At 37.7% G+C, this 23,155-nt stretch overlaps 1 protein-coding gene across 1 annotated transcript in view; it reads left to right on the forward strand.

Moving 5' to 3' along the window:
• The window catches only part of LOC131051235 (dihydroorotate dehydrogenase (quinone), mitochondrial), a 126,184-nt gene that overhangs the window by 21,473 nt on the left and 81,556 nt on the right, over positions 1–23,155 (forward strand). The window contains exon 3 of the mRNA XM_057985652.2: positions 6,480–6,803. Within this exon, the coding sequence (XP_057841635.1) occupies positions 6,480–6,803 (324 nt within the window). The remainder of the gene's footprint in view (positions 1–6,479; positions 6,804–23,155) is intronic.

A 23,155-nucleotide genomic window follows, 5' to 3' on the forward strand; every position in this document is an offset into this window, starting at 1 on the left:
CCTCATTCAACTCCATTCCTCTCACTTTGTTCTTACTTGATTCTCACCTTTGGATCTATCTCTCAACATAACAACACTTGCTTGACCTCAAAATGGCTAAAAAGGAGAATTTCGCTAAAAACCATGGCCAAGGGCGGGACCTATTTAGGATTTCGCCCTGGACCCTTTGGAAGGGTTAGGAGCGAAATCCTTGTCCTAGCCTAAAATCTTCATCTTTGATGGCCAAAACCCATTCCAGGACAATCCTAGGGGCATCCTCAACCTCTCTCACCTTGGCCTAGGCTTGTCTTGACACAAACTTTGGAGGATGGAATAGGTTTTAGGATTTTCGCTCTAGACCCTTTGGAAGGGTCAGGAGCGAAACCCTTGATTTTGCTTAATTCCTTCACATTTGTTGATTTTTAGCAACCCAAAGTTATGCGCAAAGACATCTCCAATCCTAATTCATCTTTTAGTCCACACTTGACTTGGCACAAAATTGAGAGAAAAAAGTAGTTTTGTGAAATTTCGCTTTGGACCCTTTGGAAGGGTTAGGAGCGAAATTTCAACTCTAGGCTTGACTCTTCATCTTTTCAACTCCAATCTTCTTTGCAAGGTAAAAATACACCACTCTTCGCTCAAGGAACTAGGTTTGTGGCCTAAACATGGAAGCAAAAGAGGTTTATCAAGAATTTCGCTTTGGACCCTTTGGAAGGGTCAGGAGCGAAATTTCTACTTTGGGTTGGTTCTGACTACTCCGTCGCCTCAATCCAATTTTCAAAGGCAAGAACACATCAAAGTCTTTCCAACCATGCCACAAAACTCAAGAATTTGACCATCTCCAAGAAGAAAATATGAGTTTCCAAGAATTTCGCTTTGGACCCTTTGGAAGGGTCAGGAGCAAAATGCTAGTTTTAGGACAAAATCCTTCACATTTTTACATCCCATCACTTCAAAAGGCAAAGACATGCTAATCCACTTCCAAATATGTCTAAGGAACTAGAATGTTGGTCTAAACAAGGAAGAAAATGAGGTTTATGGGGAATTTTGCTCCTGACCCTTCCACAAAACCTTCACTTTTCAATACTTCCAATCACTTCCTTAGGCAAGAACATATCAAAACCTTCACAACATGCCTTGGAAACTAAGACCTTGGTCTAATCCAGGAAGGAAAGGGTGTCTTCTAAGAATTTCGCTCTGGACCCTTTGGAAGGGTCTGGAGTGAAATTCGTAAATTAGGTTGATTTCACATTCCATTGCCTCAATTCACCTTTAAAATTGATCAAATTCACCTCTCCTTATCACCATCAAGTCTATTTGCTACTTACTTAGCTCAAAACAAGGTCTTTCCAATGTCCTAGGCAAAATAGAGAGTCAAATGAGGATTTCGCTCTGGACCTAGGCCAAGGATAGGACCTATAGGGAATTTTGCTCTAGACCCTTTGGAAGGGTCAGGAGCATAATTTCCATTCTAGGTTGATTTTCACCATTTCATCGCATCAAACCTCCTTTCAAAGGCTAGAACACCTCAAGGTCACTCTAACCATGCCTTAGAAGTCCAAAACTTGGCCATATCAAGGAAGATAATGAAGGTTATGTGAATTTCGCTCTGGACCCTTTGGAAGGGTCAGGAGCGAAATTCCTACTTGGGCTCATTTCTCACCTTTTTAGGCCTCCTCGTAGCATCATCAAGTGAAATTGCTCTCAAAGTGGCATTTATTTCAAGGTCTAAGTGAGAAAATAAGGTCATTCAAGAATTTCGCTCTGGACCCTTTGGAAGGGTCAGGAGCGAAATTCATATTTAGGCTCAAATCTTGACTTCATTTCTCACATTTCTTCATCCAAACAAGTGCTTTGCCCTCAATAATGCCTGGGAATGAGTTAGTTCTAAGTTTGGGTCAAAGTAGAATGTCCTATGGAGAATTTCGCTTTGGACCCTTTGGAAGGGTCAGGAGTGAAATTTGACATTTTGGTCTCTCCGTCAGGATTCATGTATGGAATATAACATTTAAGTATAAGAAAGAATTTCTTATACTTTAAGTTATATTCCATATATATTGTCAGGATGTTTGAGAGTGGTTTCGGACCTCCAGGAGTTATAATGCAAAATCTAGTTTTTCGAGGATTCTTCAATTTTCCAGATAGTCAAATTTCAGGATCAGGATGACATTCCAGACAACCAAATTTTAGGGCATTTGAAGATCAAGATGACATTCCAGACTTCATCACTCACCAACTTGACCTAACTCAAACCTTCAAAGAGGATATTCACTCACCAAGCAAGACACAATTAACAACAAGAGCAAAACCAGGCCCTAAGGAAGACTTTCAAAGAAACCCTAACCCGGAGCATCCACTTACTCACCTTTAGCTAAAACAGAGCTTGCTATCTTAACGATCCCTCTGGCAACACTCAGAATGCAAAGGCTAACAGACAAAACCCTAAAAAACCCATAAAAACAAACCCCAGAAAGCAAAAAGTAGGGGTCCCCATTTGCAATGGGGCAATGTGTGAATACATCACAATAGTTAGGAAGGAGACATTACATTCTAAGTTGTGACTCTTGGTCTTTTGTAGATGGTTTCTATTGTGGTTGCTTGAAAAGAGCTGATATTAGTCTCATGGTTCTGCTCACAAGAGCTTCCATTGGTCTCATGTTGATGCTCTGTCATGTCTCCCCCTTGATCCTTATATATATCAATTATTATTATTAATTAATATAATGATTATCACCCATCGACTATTTGAAATTTATTTATTTATTAAATATTAATATTTAATTAATATTTATTACTAATAATATTCTTGAAATATTCAAATCAAAACAATTAATATTATATTATAAATATTATTATATATTATAAACTATAAGCATAATTTACATATTATATCAATAAGACTAAAGGACGAAGACCTCATAGAGGAAATCATCTTATTCATATAAAGAATTATAGTGTTTGTTATGGGAACTATTGTGAGAGAAGTATATTGAACTAGATAGTCTTCGGCTACAAAAAAAATATTTATTTGGAAGACACTGTAAAAAAGAATTAACATGGGACATTGATACTCTTAGACCAAATACAAGTTAGATGATTATCATTGGCAAATATGCTTAATGAGTATTGTGAATAGCAAATAAAACATTGAAGGGTATCGACGATATAGTTTGTATGACAATTTTGGTGTGGGGATTCTAAGGTGCGCCAATATATAGTGATTATTGGCTATCGTGGTGACTAAGTAATGGGGGAGTCAACAAACAACTAAACTACCATTCATCATTGTATCAAACTAACCCAACAAATACCATTATCGCCGCCAAAAGGACAGTATAATAGGCTGCTAACTAATCATTGATTAGTTATCCAAGGAGATGCGGTGAAGAGTTTTGTATTCCGGATGCAATGAAGAGTCGTCATCCTTCTATTCTTCGAATATGATATTAAAGGGGCATCGTCTGCAGTGGCATTGGGGGGGGAATTAAAAAAGAAGGAATTCGCTCCAGGGAATAATCTGCAGACGGGAGGATAGGAAGCAACACTGCAGGCTAAGAACTGCACTGCGGCTGTGGACTGTGACAGGTAAGTGGTGTTTATGGGTCACAGAGTATATATGTGTGTGGACGTGTGTGCCACACACACATATATAGTAAAGAATAATTTTAATATATGTTAATGAATAGTTCTGCATATATAGTAATGAATAATTTTAATATATGTTAATGAATAGTTTTGAATATATAGTAATGAATAATTTTAATATATGTTAATGAATAGTTTTGATTATATAGTAATGAATATTTTTAATATATGTTAATGAATAATTCTGAATATATGTTAATGAATAATTCTGAATATATGTTAATGAACATTTTTGAATATATGTTACCAAATACATGTTAAATTAGGAATATGTAAATGTAGATTATGGAGTGAAAAATGATAAATGAATTGTAGAATGTAATATGAATAATGTGGCTATATGATGGAGGCTATTGGGAGGAAATTCCCTTAGCCTAATGCAGGGATTATGATAATCCCTGGTAGGCAGTATATACTGAATATCTATATGCATATATGTTATGGCTTGGTCAACAAAGTTCATCCAAGAAGAGACGGATCTGGCCGGTCCTCTCTGGTAGACTTGGATGATGAGATGCATCATCCAAGGCAAGGAATTGATCATATATGATGGTCTTCCTTGGTATGGCTTGGGTGTAAGAAATTACATCCAAGACAAGAATCGAATTAACCTTCGATTTCCTGGTATGGCTTGGGTGTAAGAAATTACATCCAAGACAGGAATTGAATTAACCTTCGATTTCCTGGTATGGCTTGGAACCAAGATGGGTTCCAAGAAGGCGAGCTTCACAGCCGCCTAAGGACATGTCCCAGTACTGCACTTGTATCCTTTTTATTAAATAAGAATTGAGATTAGTGTTAATTAAGTAATTGAAGTTTAATTGCAAGTTAGATTTTATATATATATATATATATTTGTTGTATTCTAACAATCTGTTTTGTAGGACAGTGATCTCTAACTAGTAGGGACATTACATGCTCGTATGAGCAAAATATATGTAAAAAATTAGCAATATAAAAAAAGAATGAAACTTATTGTTGTATTGAACAACATTATCACCTTTCATCATTTTGAGCCCAAATAATTTTTGCAATAGGCCCATCTTCACACTTGATGCTTGTGATCCAAACAGCACTGTGATCATCCCACACATGCTTTACAGTCTTTGAGAAATCAATATGGTGGAGGAGTGCATCTTAATGTCCAAGAACAATCAAAACTATAGCTGTTCAATCTTTTGTTGTTGACTTTGAGATCCCATCAGCAATAGATGGCTTTGACGTAGTCTTGTTCACAACATCCCACAGATCCTTTTCAATAAGGATCAATTGGAGCTTCACTTGCCAAGTGCAAAGGTCTTTACCTTCAAATTTCTCTATGGTGAATGCACCATTTTTCTCCATTTTTGCTAAGAGAATTAATAGTTCTCCCCCTCAATTAGAACAATATTGAAGTTGTTGGTTTCCACCAATAATGCACCTTGATGAGATTGACACTTTTGCAAATGTACATACATATTAATAGACTAAATTGACTGTAATAATTTTTAAAAAAATATAAATAGTCCAAGTAAATAAATTAAAATACTAAGACAACTCTAATTCAACACACATATAAAAGGATATTCTACTCGTCAAACTAAAATTTCTGGTGATCTTTTCTGTAGTTGATGAACACTTATATTTGATGTTTGTTTGCAGCTCAGGACTTTGAACTCTGCTTTATCAATTGTCTATCTAGAATGGGTAGTTGAGAATTCTGCATAAATCCTTTTATTGTGGTTGTGTGCACTGTATATGAGCTTCATAACCAATCCACAAATTTTGATTTTGTATGTCAAATGTCATGAGATGAATTTTCTTGGCAATGCCCCGACACACACTAGGATGAACACTACTAGATGCTGCTGTCAAAGCCTATATTTCTACACCCAATCATCTAATCAATACATTAGTGATCAATTGTGGTATGCATTGATCGCTGTTGAATTGCCATTGGATTTGAAACTAGGGCTAGGACAAGTCAAATATGGCTTAAGTGTATCTCATAGAAAGGAGGGATTTTGTTACATATCAAGGGTTGATAATGAATCAGATTGTGAGCAAGCTGGGCTGAAAAGCATTGGCAATTTGAAATGAATCAAGGCAAGCATCTGGTGATTTCAAGAGATGTGGGGAAGAAAGTAACTCCTTCGATGATGTTTCCTACAGGATTGATCCATTGCTAGGACCTTGTGGCCAAAGGGGAAGCCCTGCAATTCACTGAGAATGTGATGAAGGCGGCTGACATAATGCAGTCTCAATTGCTTACAGAAAATCAATCTCCTCTCTTTCAACTCTGCATTCTACTTCATCTTGCGAGCTGCCATGAGATCTTAGACTGGTAGTTGAGTTGTGTGGATAACCAAAAAAACAATGCTCTACACCACTACATGTGAATAGAAAACACACACGGTGCACTTCACAAGATTGCTATACTTTGAGTTTAGAATGAGATTGATGATAAACAAGTATGCTTTGATACCATATTGGAATTCAGGCTGCAAATATTACACTCTAATAATACTGTACTTCAATCCATTTTGTTCAATAACTACATCACTAATTTACAAGAATTACATTTCCCATATTAGAGGAGAGTTCCTAAACAACTCCCTTAGATAATTGCGGGAATAAATATACCATAACTAATACTCATGGAATAAATATTCTACTAACAAACTAACTAACCTAGCCAAAGGAATGATGTAATATTTCTACTCTTATACATTATCATACTCTTCATGTACTATAGCATTGGATGATAAAGGTTTTGGAGTTTCTGCTTAATTAGTCTTTATTTCTCAATAATTTTTTATGAGAAATGAAAATGATTAAAGTATCTTTTTTTGTGACATATGTTTTTGGTTTTGTAGTGGATGGTTATTCACAGGAACAAAGTTTGTCAATCCTCTATTCAGATTGTTGGATCCAGAGGATGCTCACCAGTTTGCAATATGGGCAGCAGCTCGTGGTTTGGTTCCGAGGGAAAAGAGGCCAGATCCAGCTATCTTGGAAATTGAAGTGTGGGGAAGAAAGTTTTCAAATCCAATAGGACTTGCAGCTGGTTTTGACAAAAGTGCAGAGGCTGTGGAAGGTTTACTAGGAATGGGCTTTGGGTTTATGGAAGTTGGCTCAGTAACACCAATACCTCAAGAAGGAAATCCAAAGCCTCGTGTGTTCAGGTTGCCAGAGCAGGGGTAAGCATGTATATTGCTTTGGTGTTCTGTATGACAATGTTTGTGTGTTAATTTTCTTAAATTATTTGGGATCTGAAATAAGCTGCATACATTCCTTTCAAAATGGCTCTTTGATTTGGCCTCTTAAGACTGAGACTGTTCTTGCATATAAATTGAATATTGTCCAGACTGTCTCACAGAAAATAGCCTTTAAGATGGTATTGCCTTCTTATTTTCCTAGGATGAGTTAAAATCTTGTCTGTTTTCTTTTTTAAGAAATTTACCAGCTAGAGTTGAGCATTCAAAATAACCTACCCGTAGCCACCCTAAAAGAGCTCCATTTGGTTACATTTGAAACTCTTTCTGGGAATATTTGTGAATCAGCAGTGTCTATTGTGTACGCAAGAAGTCACAATACTCTTGGTGGGTGTCCAGGTAACCCCCAAATTTGACTAAAGTGAAATCAAACAAAGTCAAGTCTCTGGCAAGTTATTCCTGAGTTTCAGTACATGCTACATTGGTGTTCTTCTTCCACTTGTTGAGATGTTCTCTTGTTTAATTTGCATGATCATGCATCATAGTAAATAACATGCATAAAAATACAAATACCTTTAAATTGTCTGTGCATGGGTTATTGCAGTAGCATTAACATTTATGATGTGTGTTTATTGAGGAAATTTATTGTGGAAACTTAATTATTATTTTATTTGTGAAGCTTTAAATGATTTTCAAATATGTAGTTCTCAATTATCTCTCTAGGTTTTTTTTAACGGGTGTTGTTATCTTGATTCTTTCATTTATTGAGCCATTATTGAGTTTTTGTTTTTTGACTTTTCTATATAATATTGTTAAAGGGAGTTTGCGGTTGTTCATCCTTCTGTAGATATGGATCTCCTCTATGATTCGAAGCTATTTGCTACTTATTACTGTCTTTGATTTTCTTAAGGTTGCACTTTTGAAAAAATCACCAACTATAGTTAAAATCCATAAAAGCTGATCTTGTCTGGGCATTTATTGCCATTGTTGGATCCACTAATGGCAAAGTTCTATCATCACCTGTACTGCGTAGTTAGGTGATTGACTCTATATTAATGCTTCTTCAATTGTGAGGTGAGGTTGCACAAAATGTTGTGCACTTATTTGAGATGACCATGTTAAGGTCAATCAATCTCATAAGTATTACTTTTTTTTGATTGGTGAAAGTCATGCTTTTGACTGGAGCTATGAACTAATGAGGCCACATTTTTGAGGGACCTCATCCTCAGATGTTGGGGATTACATAGATGCCGAGATTAACCCCTAGGCTAGTAGACCTTCCTTATCTCTCCGCCCTAATCCTTATTTCTTCATGTGCACACCTTATCTCTGCATACTCCCTTATCTCTCTGTTCTCACCTTTATCACTCTGCTTTTTTGCTCCTTATCTCTCTGTTCTCACCTTATCACTCCCACCAGCTGCTCCTTATTACTCTGCCCCACCGATCACTCCTTATTACTCCTCATCATCTGCTCCTTCTCCCTCTGCCACCATCCAACGTGCCCCAAGCTTGACCTCCTTCCTCCTGTCTCCTTACTTCCTCTGATTCTGCTCTCCTCCAATCTCTACTTGCCGCTGATTCCACGTCTATTGCAAGTCACCTCCCTCGAGCGTCTACTTTCTCCCTCCCAGCAGCATCCTTTCTCTGCCACGTCGATAGTGAAAAATAAATTGAATGAATGATTCAATAATCGGATAATCTATTCAACAATATACAAGCGTATATATAGAGATTACAAGATGACGTTCTAAATTAAGAACAAGTCGTTTAAAGTGAACTACTAAAAAGATAAACCCTAAATAAAGCTTAAAAGCTAATTAACTAAAAAGAAAAAGCTAAATGCTAAATAAAGCTTAAAAGCTAATTAACTAAAAAGCTAAATGACCATTAAACAAGGAACTAAATATAGGTGACTAAAATATAATTAAATATTCTAATACCCTCCCTTAATGGTCATTCTATCTACTAACTACCCTACAGAAGACACTGCAAGTCTTTTGATCACAAATGAAAAGAACACTTTGCTGCAGTGGAGACCCTCCATGGATCTGAAAATTGTTAATGACCAAGAATATCAGAATCCATCCAACCTGACGTTGGGTAACCAAATTGAAACTTGAAACCATGATTTTGAGGAAAATTGTCAAACCCTTTTGCAGAAGAGTATCAACTCCAAAACTGACTGCAAGATACCACAGTTGCAGATGTTCACCCCGGCAAGTGCGACCCAAACTAACTGCAACAAAACACGATTTTGAGGAAAAAACCGTCAAACCTTGAACTAGGAACCCTCGAAAAGAGAATTTACGATTTTGAGGAGAAAATCGAAAAACCAAGAAATCTGAGGTTACAAATCATCGTTTTTGTGGAAAAAAATGGTAAAACCGAGATAACTAAAATCTTACGCGAATATCGCGGATTACAGATGAGATAATTTTTAAGGGAAAATTATAAACCTTGCGAACAATTTTTGAGAAAAAAATCGTGAAAACCCTCCCATGATTTTTTGTGGAAAAAATTTGAAAACCGACAGACAATTTTTCAGGAAAAAATCGTGAAAACCCTGGGACCTATAAGATGAGGTCTGGTCTAAATCAATTTGATCAAGGCAACGATATTCAGATATCGTGAACATGCACTGTTTCTAGGTGTTGTGGCAGCTGTTGAACTTTTGACTGTGTTCCAACATGAGGTTGGTCAAAGATGCTATCACGAAAATGGATGTTGAACGAGGTCAACCTAGTGAAAGCATGAGACAGAAGAATTTGATTAAAAGATCAGAATAGAAGCAGTTGCACAAAAAAATCTGAAACCTTGGAGGAGAATTCTGGCACGAATTCCAAGGTGCAAATTTCGAGGTTTGGAAGAAACCCAGAAATTAAAAAATTTCTTCAAACTTAAAACAGCATAAATGGTGCCCAAAAAAAAACAGCAAAAATCCCAACGTCCACAGAAATAGCAGAAATTGTGAACTGTTTTTAAATTCCAAGGCAAATTTGCTGGCACAAAATTCGAGGTGTGGAAAACGAGGCACCTAGAAAAATTTGAGACCAACCCAAAAAAGCTCTCGAAAAACCCACCAAGAATCTGAAAACAGAATGCAGATTTAACGGCTCAAAAACCGAGGCACAGAAAACGATGCACCCAGAAAAATTTGACGACGACCCAGTTGAGGTCTCGAAAAACCCACCAAGAATTTGCAAGCAAAATAAAATTTTGACTTGAACTGAAGGGTCAAAACCCTAGTCGAAAATTGCAGAAACACTAGGAAAATTTTCAATCTGCAAAAAAAAAAAACTCCAGGTTGCAGGCCCGAAAATCTCCAGAACCCTAAAAAAAAACATGAACTGCTGCCTAGCACAAAAATTCGCCCACAAATCAGAAACCCTCAAAAAGCCTTCTAAAAAGCAAAATCGTTTTTTTTTTAATAAAAAAACAATAAAAAAAATCTGGAAAATATTCCAGAAAGAAGGGCATGAATTTTTATTAAAAAATTCGCCAAACTTTAAAGAATCCCATCGACCCACTCTGATACCATGAAAAATAAATTGAATGAATGATTCAATAATCGGATAATGTATTCAACAATATACAAGCATATATATAGAGATTACAAGACGACGTTCTAAATTAAGAATAAGTCGTTTAAGTGAACTACTAAAAAGATAAACGCTAAATAAAGCTTAAAAGCTAATTAACTAAAAAGAAAAAGCTAAATGCTAAATAAAGCTTAAAAGCTAATTAACTAAAAAGCTAAATGACCATTAAACAAGGAACTAAATATAGGTGACTAAAATATAATTAAATATTCTAATAGACAGGCGTGGCAGTATGGTTCCGTCCTCAACATCCAGCCATCCTCTTTCCTTCCTCTCCTATCGGCAATCGGCTAGGGTGAGAGTCAAACCATGGATGTAGCAACTATGCTACACTTGCAACTACCGTTGCAGTGCAGGGTCATCTACCTCATAAGCATTACTTGAGCAAAAGAAACTCTATGCATATACTTTCAGAAGTTTGTCATTTTAAGCTCCATTGTAATGGCCTTTTATGCAATTTCTTAGGGTTTGTCTAATTTTCTTAAATTGCAAGAGACTTCTTTCTATCTAACTCTTTAATTGCTACTAATGTTTGTTATCACTTTTATAGTGACAATATCTTAAATGGAGAGATTGACTAATGTAATGATAACTATCTTGATGTTATGTAGTGTCAGATTGCCCAACAATAATTGTATAATTGCAAAATGATGGTGATTTCCTTTGATCAACCAATGTCGACTATATAAACCTTGAAGTTAATTACTTTTGGTAAACTGATCAATGTATATGAGTCTCTCTTGAATAACAGAGTGTCGGATCTGATATGTATTGAAGATCCTCTGTAAATTGAAATGGAAGTGCAATGAATTGTAATGGCAGTAAGTAAATAGTTGCTGAAGTAACAAGATTGATCTGAATATGATAAGGATAGTGCGACTATGAAACTTGTATTATGCAAGAACCCAAGAATGGATTATATCGATATAAGTATATTGATCAAGTTGCTGTTTCTGATATCTCCTCTATGTATATGCAAATGCTCTGATTGGTCTTGTCGCTTGTCAGATGTATGTCTTATGTAATGGCAATGTCTCAATAATGGCCAATCTGCAATTATCGCTGTTCCAGATTTAAGGCTTGTTGCTATTGCGATTTAGGGATTGCTATTCCTGATTGACTTCTCTATGACTATGCGATGGTCTTCTTGTATCACTGTCTCTGATCTTATATGTTCTTGCTTATGCGATGTTCTTATGATGCTGTTTCTGCTTATCAAACTTGGTGGCTCAGACTGAGCACCTAGTTTGATGATAATAATTAGAATAAAAACTTCACTGAAAATGCCTTTGAAATGATTATCGATGCCTCTTTAATATGCCTTAAGGATGATCAAGTGCATCTCTTACTTGTACCCCTTGATTTATTATGTTGATTGCTCCCCCTGGAAGATAATTAATCAGTTATTAGTTAATATTGTTGACATATACTTCTGGGCTGTGATTATGTTTATTCTTCTTGCTGAATGATAAGTATATCATATTTGATCAATGTAAACAATGCTTAGTGAGATGATCAAATCTGCATCATGCTCCCTTGGAGGCGATATTGATGATATCATATTTGTTTTGCCAATAAGAATTTAGTTGACTTGACTTGAATACACATGGTTGATTACCCTGGTTCTCCTATGTGCTCTGTATTAACAACCCTTCATATCACCTTCAATCCTTCACTCTATGTCCTATGAAGATGCTTGAGGGAAAATCGTGAAGTCTTATAAATAAGACGATTTTCCATGATAGGATCTTTGCTTCAGTTTTCATCTTTATGTCCTTCATAATGCTCTACTTGCTCTATCAACAAGAATATACAAATCTAACTGTTATGTACAATTCTTATATCTACTTGGTAACTATTTGGAAATGTTCAAGGTCTGCCACACCTTGATCACACGTTTTTAATGCTAGATTGCTTTTATGTCAAGGATGGGGACATCACATCCACTAGTGGCAAAGTCTAGTGCTGATAGTAGTGAAACTTTTCTCCCTAGATATTTTACTCCATTTCAATGCACTTTCGATAGCTGCATGAAACTGCAAAATAACTGTTTGTATATGCGAGATGACTATATCAAGGTTAAAAAATATTGCAAGCAATACTTAAAAGCCAAAGTAAATGTTTATTTTAACAGACATATACTTCTGTAAATTTTCATCGTCATATGTCCACTAGCAGTAAAGTTCAAGTACCAACTATGGCAAATAATTAGACTAGGATTTTGACTCTGTTTCTATGCAATTTTGATTGTTGCATGCAATTGCATGAAATACTGTACATGTGAAATGGCCACATTAAGGTGAAATCATATCTCAGAAGCAATACTTTCAAGTGAATGGATTCTGTTTATAATAGGTATATGATGCCAGAATTTTGTCATCATGAGGTCCTCCAGGGGCAAAGTTCTGTACTAACTGTAGTGAATAATTGCCTGCCTATGCGGTCGACACTCTTTTACTGCACTTTTGATTTCTGCATTAAATTGCATGAATTACTTTAGTGGTGAAATGGCTACATTAAGCTCACTCATAAGCATTAGTCATAACATTAAGTGAAGGAAATAATTTGGAGTATCCATATACTTCCTGCCTACCTATGTGGTAGATTATGTTCTACCGCAGTTTTGATTACTGCATGAAATTGCACTGAATACTTTACTTGTGAAATGGCCAGACTAGGGTCACTCATAAGCTTTACTCAAAAACAATGGAAATAATTCGGAATATACATATGTTTCCAGAAGTCATTACAAGGATTTTTGATGTGAGCAATGAGCAGAATCTGAGGACCCAAAACACAAATTACAGAAATATGAAGCATTATAATTAACATGCATCTGTATATAATCCACATTAGACACCATTAAAATCTAAACTCTGCAAACAAGAAAAACCTTTAAAGGAGGCTAGTTGATTGCAAAATGTTATAGCATAGGCATGAAGGGGAACATCTTTAAATCCCGAGGAATAGTGGAAGAGATGATTCTGGGCTCCCAACATATGTTTAATTATATTAATTCCATGGTGAAAGCTTCTGGATTTGACTGTGGGTGCTTTTTTGTTATCAACATTTTGAGTCATACTCTATGATTCATCATCAGGATGAGCTAGAGAAGAGAATCATGTTAATTCCATTTCATCCCTTCCAACTTTGAATACTTTTATATCTATTTATAAGCAATGAATAATACTTGAAATATTACATTACCAGTGTTGTTAGAAGATCATGGACTGGAACACTTAATAACCTCCGAATCTTACAAGAGCCAGGACCTCTAATAATTATGATATTAGTTGTTGGTTCCTCTCGCCAATAAAAAGCATTGCTCTATTATGCATGCTTTATTTTGGAAGTGGGAGGAGTGAACTTGAAGGAGGAGTTTTGAGTTTTTCTTTCTTCTCTATAAATGGAAGAATAGCTTGTGGATATCACATAATTATATAGAGGATGAGCTGATTTAGTTAGATATGAGATTGTTAGAAAAAGGTTATTGGAGATTGAAGTTGTAGAGGATGAAATGAAATATTTTAAAATTCCATTGTAAAATCAATTATTTGATAAGCAATTGTAGTAATGGCAATGGGAGTAGGTCTTTCAATCTCATGAAAAGTTTTATACAGTGAACCACCGAAACACGTCTGCACCCCCCCCACAAGCCCCACGTTTCGGAGATTGGGACGTCTCGGATTCATGGAGACAGAGACGACACATCCTGCCATTGTCTCACCACCTCTGTCAAGATGGCTGAAGAAGTTTGCAAGTCTCCGAGGCCGAGATGGCTGGAGACGTTTGGAAGTCTCTGAGATGTCTTGGAGACGCCTAGGCTTCCCCCGAGTGTCTCAGAGACTTGCAAGTGTCTCCCATTTTTGAAAGTGGCAAAAAGTTTTTTTTTTTTAATTTCAATTTTTTGTTTTGCATTTTTTCGGGTTATCGAAAACCCCTAATCTTATGGGGGCCCCATGTATGCCTTCCAAAGCTTACAAAACCCGCTCAAATTCTCTCATTTTCTTACATTTTGTTTTCTAATTTTTTAACCAGCTAGTTGAAGAGGAGAGAAAAAAGTGTTTGAAGGAGTGAAAAGAGGCTGGTTGAGTGAGTGCAAGTGCAATAGGAGTGACAAGGAGCAAGAAGAAGAAGAGGAGGAAGATTCTACTTCCAGTTGGAGAGATTTTTCAAGCTCAAGGTAGGTGTTTTTTGTTTGTTTTATCCTTTGATTTTCAATTTTTTTTGTTATTTTTTCTTTGTTTCATTTTCAAAATCTGATTTTGAATCTTGGGTGAAAAATGAAGAATGTAATGTTACATTCTTCATTTTGCCCTCAAGATTCAACATCAAATCTGATTGTTTTGTTTCTAAATTTGTTAAAACGTAAAAATAAATATTAAAAATTAAAATAGGTTGAAACTAGGCACTTATTGAATTTATTTTTAATTTTGTGAAATGTAGTGTCACAATGAGCTCTCATGATATGAGTGAGGACGAGATAGAAATGTATTCTCATAGTGTAAATGAATCGGACTATGAACCTGAGGCTGAGGGGGGTGACCATGGGGCTAATCCTGAAGCCCGAACTAGTTCTATGGCAAGTGCACCAACTACTATAGATTGCCCCTCCAAGATATTGGTACAGTATACTAAGGTTCCTTTTGATCCTAAGTCTCCTCTCAAACAGTTTGCAACAAAAATACTAGGTACATGGACGTCAACAGGTGGCACAAGGAAGTGGTGATGCAAAATTTGTAGTGTAGAATGGTTTGGCAAGATTACTAGAGTTAATGCACACTTCTTTTTTATTCGAGGGAAAGGTGTGGAACCACGAGCTTTTTTGCAACAAGCTGCAAATGCCAAATATAGAATTGAGATCAACATGCTTTGGGGTGTTCTTGAGGACAGTGTAGTCGTAATGCCTACTACTTTGTCTCGTAGGTCAAAGGTTTAGCAAAGCTAGCCAGTTGCTTCTAGTCATACATTGCAAGCGAGATCAAGACCTTCTTCCACTCAGATTGATGTGGTCCAGTCACAAGAGGGTAAGGGGAAACACAAGCTGCAAGTGGAAAGTAACCTCATAGCTGAATTGTTTAATCTGCAGCTGAAGGATGATGTAGATGATGCCATTGGCAAGTTCTTCTTTGCCAATGGCATCCCATTTCATGTATCATGATCTTCTTATTATAATGAGATGATATCAATGATGGCGAGGGTAGTACCATCATATGTGCCACTAGGTGAGAACAAATTGAGGACCTCGATCTTGGATAAGAACTATTCCAAAATCAATATTTTGATGGAGAAGATGAAGGCATGTTGGGCAGAGTTTGGATGTAGCATAATTATGGATGGGTGGACGAACATTAGGCATCATCCACTCATCAACATCATGGTTACATGTGTAGAGGGCCCATATTTTGTCAGGGCTGTTGATTGTATAGGGCATTGCAAAGATGCTGATTTTCAGTTTGAGGTCCTCAGGGAGGCTATTGATTAGGTTGGGCCACAAATTGTGGTCCAAGTAGTGATAGTTGCAGCACATGTGTGTAGAGTTGCAGGGAAGCTTATTGAGGCAGCCTATAGACATATTTGGTGGACTCCATGTTGTGTGCATGCCATGAACAATGCACTCAAGGACATAGGGAAGATTGGGTGGATTAGAGGAGTGATCAGCGATGCGATAGATGTTTAATTGTAACCACCACACGTCACATGCACTCTTCAAAAGCTTTGCGAAGGAGGAGTTCTTGAAACTTGTTGAGACTAGATGTGCATCTTATTTCATTCTCTTGGAGAGAATGATTGAGTTGCAAGAGGCATCGCAACTCATGGTTATGACCACAGATTGGAATTGGTGGGCCGAGGCCAAGACAGAGCAGGGGAGGAGGGTGAAGGAGATAGTGAAGAGCGATGTGTTTTGGAATGATGCAAAATACATAGTCTCCATCATTGCTCCAATTTTCCAAGTCATCAGATATGGGGATGGGGATGCGCCTACACTTGGAGAGGTGTATGAGTGCTTGACCATATGAGGGCTGCTATGTGTGTGAAGGACCTGTTGATGTGTTTTTTATGCACATGCGAACACAAAATAAAATACCTAAAGGTACCTTATCCTCTCTTGAGCAAAGTTTCCCGATTGTTGAAGATCTCGCCGAAGGATCAGTCGAGGCAACTCCAAGGTTCTTGTATGTAGGTTCTCTACTCGTGGATAAGCTCTATGTGGTATGATGTGATTTTGCTGGAATCACAAGGGGACTTACACTTGATGACTGAATGTCTGATTCGCTTTGAACATTATTGTAAAATAGGATTTCACTAGTCTAGATTTTGAAAAAAAAGGAAAAGGATGAGGGCGAGGAAAGGATCTAATTTTGATGCTAAGAATGTAGGAGCAATGAATAACCTTTGATGAAATTCTAACTAAGTCTTGTTTTGACATCCCAAGATCATCTCCACAAGGTTAGTGCGATCTTCGGAGGAAAACTTTATGATGTTCAGATCATCGCTACAAGCATAGACACCATCAGGCTGATGCATATCAGTGAAGAAGCGACGATTGAAGTTAAGCTTAAACTGAATGATTCTAGTTGACTACACAAGGCAAGTCCGCAATCAACAAACTGCTAGTAGTATGGATATACGAATTTCACCATCAATCAAACACATTTCTTCCACTCATTTAATAACATGAAATCAAATCTGAGAAGTATAGAGACCATGCAAATTGTTGAATCGACCCATAGATTTCACCATTTCTTCAATGAAGTTTTACAAGTCTTTTACAACAACATCTTGGCAACAATCTTTGCCTTCTCTTTCTATTCTACTCTAATTGCTATTCTATCAACTGACTATTCACTATTTCTAACTATTCACCTTCTAACTACTGACTAACTATTAGCCTTTACAAATGAGGAGCCAGGGCTTATATAGTGCTCTCAATACCATTCAATAGCTCAGATCAATTTGAGATCAATGGCCAAGATTTAACAATGAAAACCCTAATTAGGGTTTGTTACAACAAACTCAATTCTAGCCAATGAAATAATTGCATTATTTGGACACATGTCTTCTCTGAAATATTCGACCAATGGATAACCGGGGTAGGTACATCGAAGTTAGTGTCATCTTTGATGAGTCAAGTACATTGAATCTGAACCCGCTGAGATGGACTAATCTGACTGGAGGAGTGATGACTGGGATGCCACCTTGTTTGACACTTGCACCTTGGTAGATATTCAATTTGATGGTGCTGAGTAGCTAACTTTAATTAACTCTTGCTTCAACCCCCTTAGTCTTTGATGTGCAGGATGGATGGTGTACCTTTCCTTGAAATGCTGGACTGGAAGAGGTCGTCCTTGATGATGCTGGACTGGAGAAGGTCGTCCTTGCCCTGGCCTGGTCTTCTTTCATCTGCAAAACAAACCAAAAGATGATTAAGGTCATATAACATAGCATTTTCCACCTTAAATCATCAACAAGAAGATATAAAAAATAAAGCTTGTTCAAGATTCTCCCCAGGGATAGGCCCTATAAGAATTTCGCCTTGGACCCTTTGGAAGGGTCAGGAGCGAAATTTGCTATTTTGCCCAATTTAGACCTCTCTTCAACATTATTTCACAATTACCTCCTCGCCTGGCCCCAACGAGGTGAAAAATAGTAGTTTCAAAGGATTTCGCCCTGGACCCTTTGGAAGGGTCAGTAGCGATTTTCTCGATTATGCCTTAATTACCCCATTTTTTCACTCCAAAATCCTTCAGAAGGTGAGCATATGCTTGTTTTAGTCCAACAAAGTCTAGGGAACCATCCTCTTAGCTTCTCACATGGGCAAATTAGGTGATAATGAGAATTTCGCTCTGGACCCTTTGGAAGGGTCAGGAGCGAAATTCCTTCTTTAGGCTTTATTTTACACTTCCTTTACTTCAATTCACCCTACAAGGCAAGAATATCTCACTCCAGCCTCAACCATGCCATAGGTATCAACATTTTGTCTTGACACAAAGAGGAAATAGTGACTTTGATGAATTTCGCTCTGGACCCTTTGGAAGGGTCAAGAGCGAAATTCACCTTTTGCTTGCCTATTCACACTAAATTTCACTTTCTTCACTTCACTTCATCTGGACTCCCCCATATTGAATCCACTTCCCAACTTGCCAATATTTGTTTGATCTTCACAAGGCCTAAAAGGTCAAATTCGCTCAAAAAACTAGCCAGGGACAAGACCTATCCAGAATTTTGCTCTGGACCCTTTGGAAGGGTCAGGAGTGAAATTCCAATTTTATCTCAAAATTTGCATCTTTGGTGGATAAACATCTTTCCAAGGTATTCCAAATAGTTTTTCTCACCCTAGTCCAGGCCTGACTTAGCACAAAATTTGGAGAAAAGGATGGTTTTAGTGTTTTTCGCTTTGGACCCTTTGGAAGGGTCAGAAGCAAATTTCTTCCTCTAGCCCAAAATCATCATTTTTGGAGACCAAAATCCATTCAAGGGCAATCTCAAGGGCTTCTGTCATCCTTGTCCAGGCCTGGCTTGGTCTAAATGTGAAAGGAATAGGTGGATTTTAGAATTTCACTCTGGACCCTTTGGAAGGGTCAGGAGCGAAATTCTTGATTTGGCTCAATTCCTTCAATTTCAATGTTTCCTAGCAATTTGAAGTTACTCCTAAAGACTTCTTCCATCCCAATTCACTTTAGTTTGCAATTGTCTTGTCACAAATTTGGAAAAAAAGGTGGTTTTGGTGAAATTTTGCCCTAGACCCTCTGGAAGGGTTAGGAGCGAATTTCTTAATTTAGGCTTATTCCTCCATCATTTCAAGTTGAATTCACCTCAAAAGGCTAGAAAACACTTCTCCTCTCACATCCAACCCAAGTTTGACTTGATTTTGCAAGGGAAAATAGGTGGTTGAAGAATTTTCGCCCTGGACCCTTTGGAAGGGTCAGGAGTGATTTTCATCATTTGGCTCAATTCCTTCAATCTTGATAATCATTGGCAATTTGGAGTCATTCCTAAGGCTTTCTTTAATCATGATCCACACTAGATTTGGCATGAAACTAAGGGAAAAGATAGGTTTTACACAATTTCGCCCTGGACCCTCTGGAAGGGTCAAGAGCGAATTTCCTTTTCTAGACCAAAATCATCATTCTTTCAATCCCAATCTTCTTTGCAAGGTAAAATCTCCTCTCTCTTCGCCTTAGGAACAAGGTCTAAGCTCAAGCAAGGTTAAAAATATAGGCTTGTAAGGAATTTCGATTTGGACCCTTTGGAAGGGTCAGGAGTGAAATTTCCTTCCTTGGCTAAAACACTCATTCCTCAACTCTTTCAAACATTCCCAAAGGCCACAACATGTTCATTCTCCCTTTCAACATGCCTTGGACATCAAAATTTGGTTGAACAAGGAAAGGAAAGAGGTCTAAGTAGATTTTCGCCCTGGACCCTCTAGAAGGGTCAGGAGCGAAAATCATTTTTTAGGCTTGATTCTTCATTTCTCCAATTCCAAACCACCTCAAGAGGCAAAGACATGCTATCTCATTTCCATCCACGCCATAAAAACCCAAGGACTTGACCTTATCCAAGGAAAAATAGGTATTTCTAGGAATTTCGCTCTGGACCCTTTGGAAGGGTTAGGAGCGAAATTCACTATTTGGCTCAAAATCCTTCATTTTTCAATGCTTTCAAACATTTGCAATGGCAAAAGATGTCCATCCTTCCTTTCAAGATGCCTTGCAAATCTAAATTCGGTCAAACTAGGTAGGAAATGAGCCTTAGGAGGATTTTCGCTTTGGACCCTTTGGAAGGGTCAGGAGCGAAAATCTTAGTTTAGGCTTGATCACTCACTTTTCAAACTTCAAACCACCTCAAGAGGCAAACTTGGATCATTTTTCACCTGAGGAACAAGGATTGATGCCAAAATCAAGTAGCAAATGAGGTTTATAGTGAATTTCGCTCTGGACCCTTTGGAAGGGTCAGGAGCGAAATTCTCTTTTAGGCTAAAATCTTGATCTTCAAAATCATCCAACTCCCTCTCAGGGTGAGAACATACTGATTCCTTCTCCATCATGCCAAAGCTTAGCCAAAATAAGGAGGAAAATAAGAGCTACAAAGATTTTTGCTCTGGACCCTTTGGAAGGGTTAGGAGCGAAAATCATGTTTTGGGTTTGATCCTTGACTTTTCGAACTCCAATCCTCTTTGAGAGGCAACATAGATCCTTTCTCTTGCATCTCCACCAAGATCCTGACTTTGGCTAGAGGGAAAACGAGTGCTTTCAAGAATTTCGCTCTGGACCCTTTGGAAGGGTCAGGAGCGAAATTCACTTTTTAGGCTAGAATCCTTCATTTCTCCACCTCCAATCCTCTCTAGAAGGTAGCTAAACATCATTCTCCACCCAAGGGACAAGGTTTGTGGTCTAAGCAAGGTCAAAAAATAGGTGTGTAAGGAATTTCGCTCTGGACCCTTTGGAAGGGTCAGGAGCGAAATTCCTACTTTAGGCTAATTTCCATCATTTTGTCACCTCAAATCTCCTCTCAAAGACAAATGTGCATCAAAACCTTCCCATCACGCCCTAGAAGTCAACAAACTTGGTCATATCAAAGAGCAAAGTAGAGGAAATTTGAATTTCGCTCTGGACCCTTCGGAAGGGTCAGGAGCGAAATTCCCCTTTGTAGGCTCAACTCACCTCCAAACTGACTTGACTTTGACTTAGACTTGATCCTAGATCCATTTCCTTCTATATCCTTGCCAAATTTGCTCAACCACTCTCTGACTTCCTCGGACTCAAACGAGACACCACTAGCAAAAACTAAGCCTAAGGAAGACCTTGAAGGAAACCCCAACTCGGAGAATCCATTGACCCATCCTAGCATAAGCAGAGCCTGCTATCCAACGATCCCCCTTGACAGCACTCATCCTGCAAAGGCTAACAGGCAAAACCCAAAAAATACCTAGAAAGCAAACCCTAGAAAGCAAAAAGCAGGGGTCCCCATTTGCAATGGGGCGATGTGTGAATACGTCACAACAGGACCCCAGCTTAGCATTCTATAATGAGCACATTCGGCCAATCATTCAATGTAGATGGGACCAGCTCAACACTCCCTTGCATATGGCTGCTTATGCATTGAATCCTAAGTGGTACGTGCCTAGGCTTGGTAGAGTTACACCGATTCAGGATGATGAGGTGAAGGTAGGGTTCTTTAGGTGCATTGATAGGATGTATGATCCTAATGTTGCCGACATGACTCACATTGAGTGGACCAAATTTGCCACTCTCAGGGGTTATAATGATAATGCTAAGATGGATATATGAACTATGGCACAAGGGGACTCGATTTTGTGGTGTAATTATCATGGTCAAAAATCAAATACTACCACTCTTGCCATTCATCTGCTATCTCAGGTTTCTAGTTCTTCAATTGCTGAGCAGAACTGGTCTACCTATGGCTTCATCCACTCTCTTAAGAAGAACTGGTCTACTTATAGCTTCATCCATTCTCTTAAGAGGAACAGATTTTTCTCTAGGAGAGCAGAGAAGCTAGTGGTGCTACTTAGTGCTTTATGTCTCATTGAGCGCAAGACACAAGTGTACAAAGAGAGTCCAGCAGCATGATGGGATGTAGAGCCAGAGTAGCCAGTGTAGGTTGATGAGGATGCTATGACTTTAGATGCAGGGCTGGCTGATGTCAATTTGGTGGATCTTGACAATGAGGAATCTAGTAGTTCCAATGATGAGGAGTTTGGGGATGAGTAGAGGCCTCCCTTCACTACATTTTGTACTTAGTTATTTTTGGTTTTGATATCATGCTACTCATTGTAATCATCCTTATGATATTTTTGAAATAATAGAAATCTCCAATTCGACAATTTCATTTGTCAAATTGCAATTTTTAATTTTATTTAGCATTAAAGTTACAAGTATTTAAAATTAAAAATTATAATGGAAATTGTAAATCTTAGTATTTAGTATTTGCAATTTTGCTATTTTACTAATTTCAATTTGCTAAAGTTTCATTTGAAATGTAATTCTTATACATCTTTTCATAACTAGTTATTCAAGTACTATATATATATGCACACCCCCCCCGCTTGCCATCCCCCTGCCATCCCCAAACTTAGGCCCTTCGTCCCCCACTTCTCGAAATGCGGTGGAACATTGGTTTTATAAAATGACTTTTTTCTTTTTTGTATTCATCTGAAGTATTACTTAGTTATTAGTCTTTCCAGTATTATGAATGTATATGAAATTAAGTATGAGTGTCATACATATTGCAGTCTATATCAATATTACTATTAAATTCTGCATACGAACATTATCAGGCTTCATATATTAATCATACATATTAAGCACATCCCCATCCATATCACCAAGAACAAGGATGTTATTACCTGTAACTTAATAACAGTTCTGATCCGATCTGATCTGATCCACGGTGATAATACTGGAGGCTTTTGATTCCTTTCCTTCATATCTCTCAATGTGAGGGAGAGGTCACACCTCTTCCATCATGTATGCCCTTTGGCAAGAGACACACCCTTTCACCATTCGCACCCTTTGAAAGAGTGCAACTCTTCATTATTTCTGCCCTTTGAAAGGGACACAACCTTCCACAATCAGATCTGCACTTCTTATTTAAATCAGATCTGCACTTCTCATTCCCAAATTCTCCCCCCCTCAAACGAGGTTCTCTTCTCCCTTTTATATCTTACATTTGAGGGAGTCACAACTTATCATTTCATTCATTTTGACCATTCATT

This window comes from Cryptomeria japonica, chromosome 6, assembly GCF_030272615.1.
Source record: "Cryptomeria japonica chromosome 6, Sugi_1.0, whole genome shotgun sequence".
Classification (NCBI taxonomy): Eukaryota; Viridiplantae; Streptophyta; class Pinopsida; order Cupressales; family Cupressaceae; genus Cryptomeria; species Cryptomeria japonica.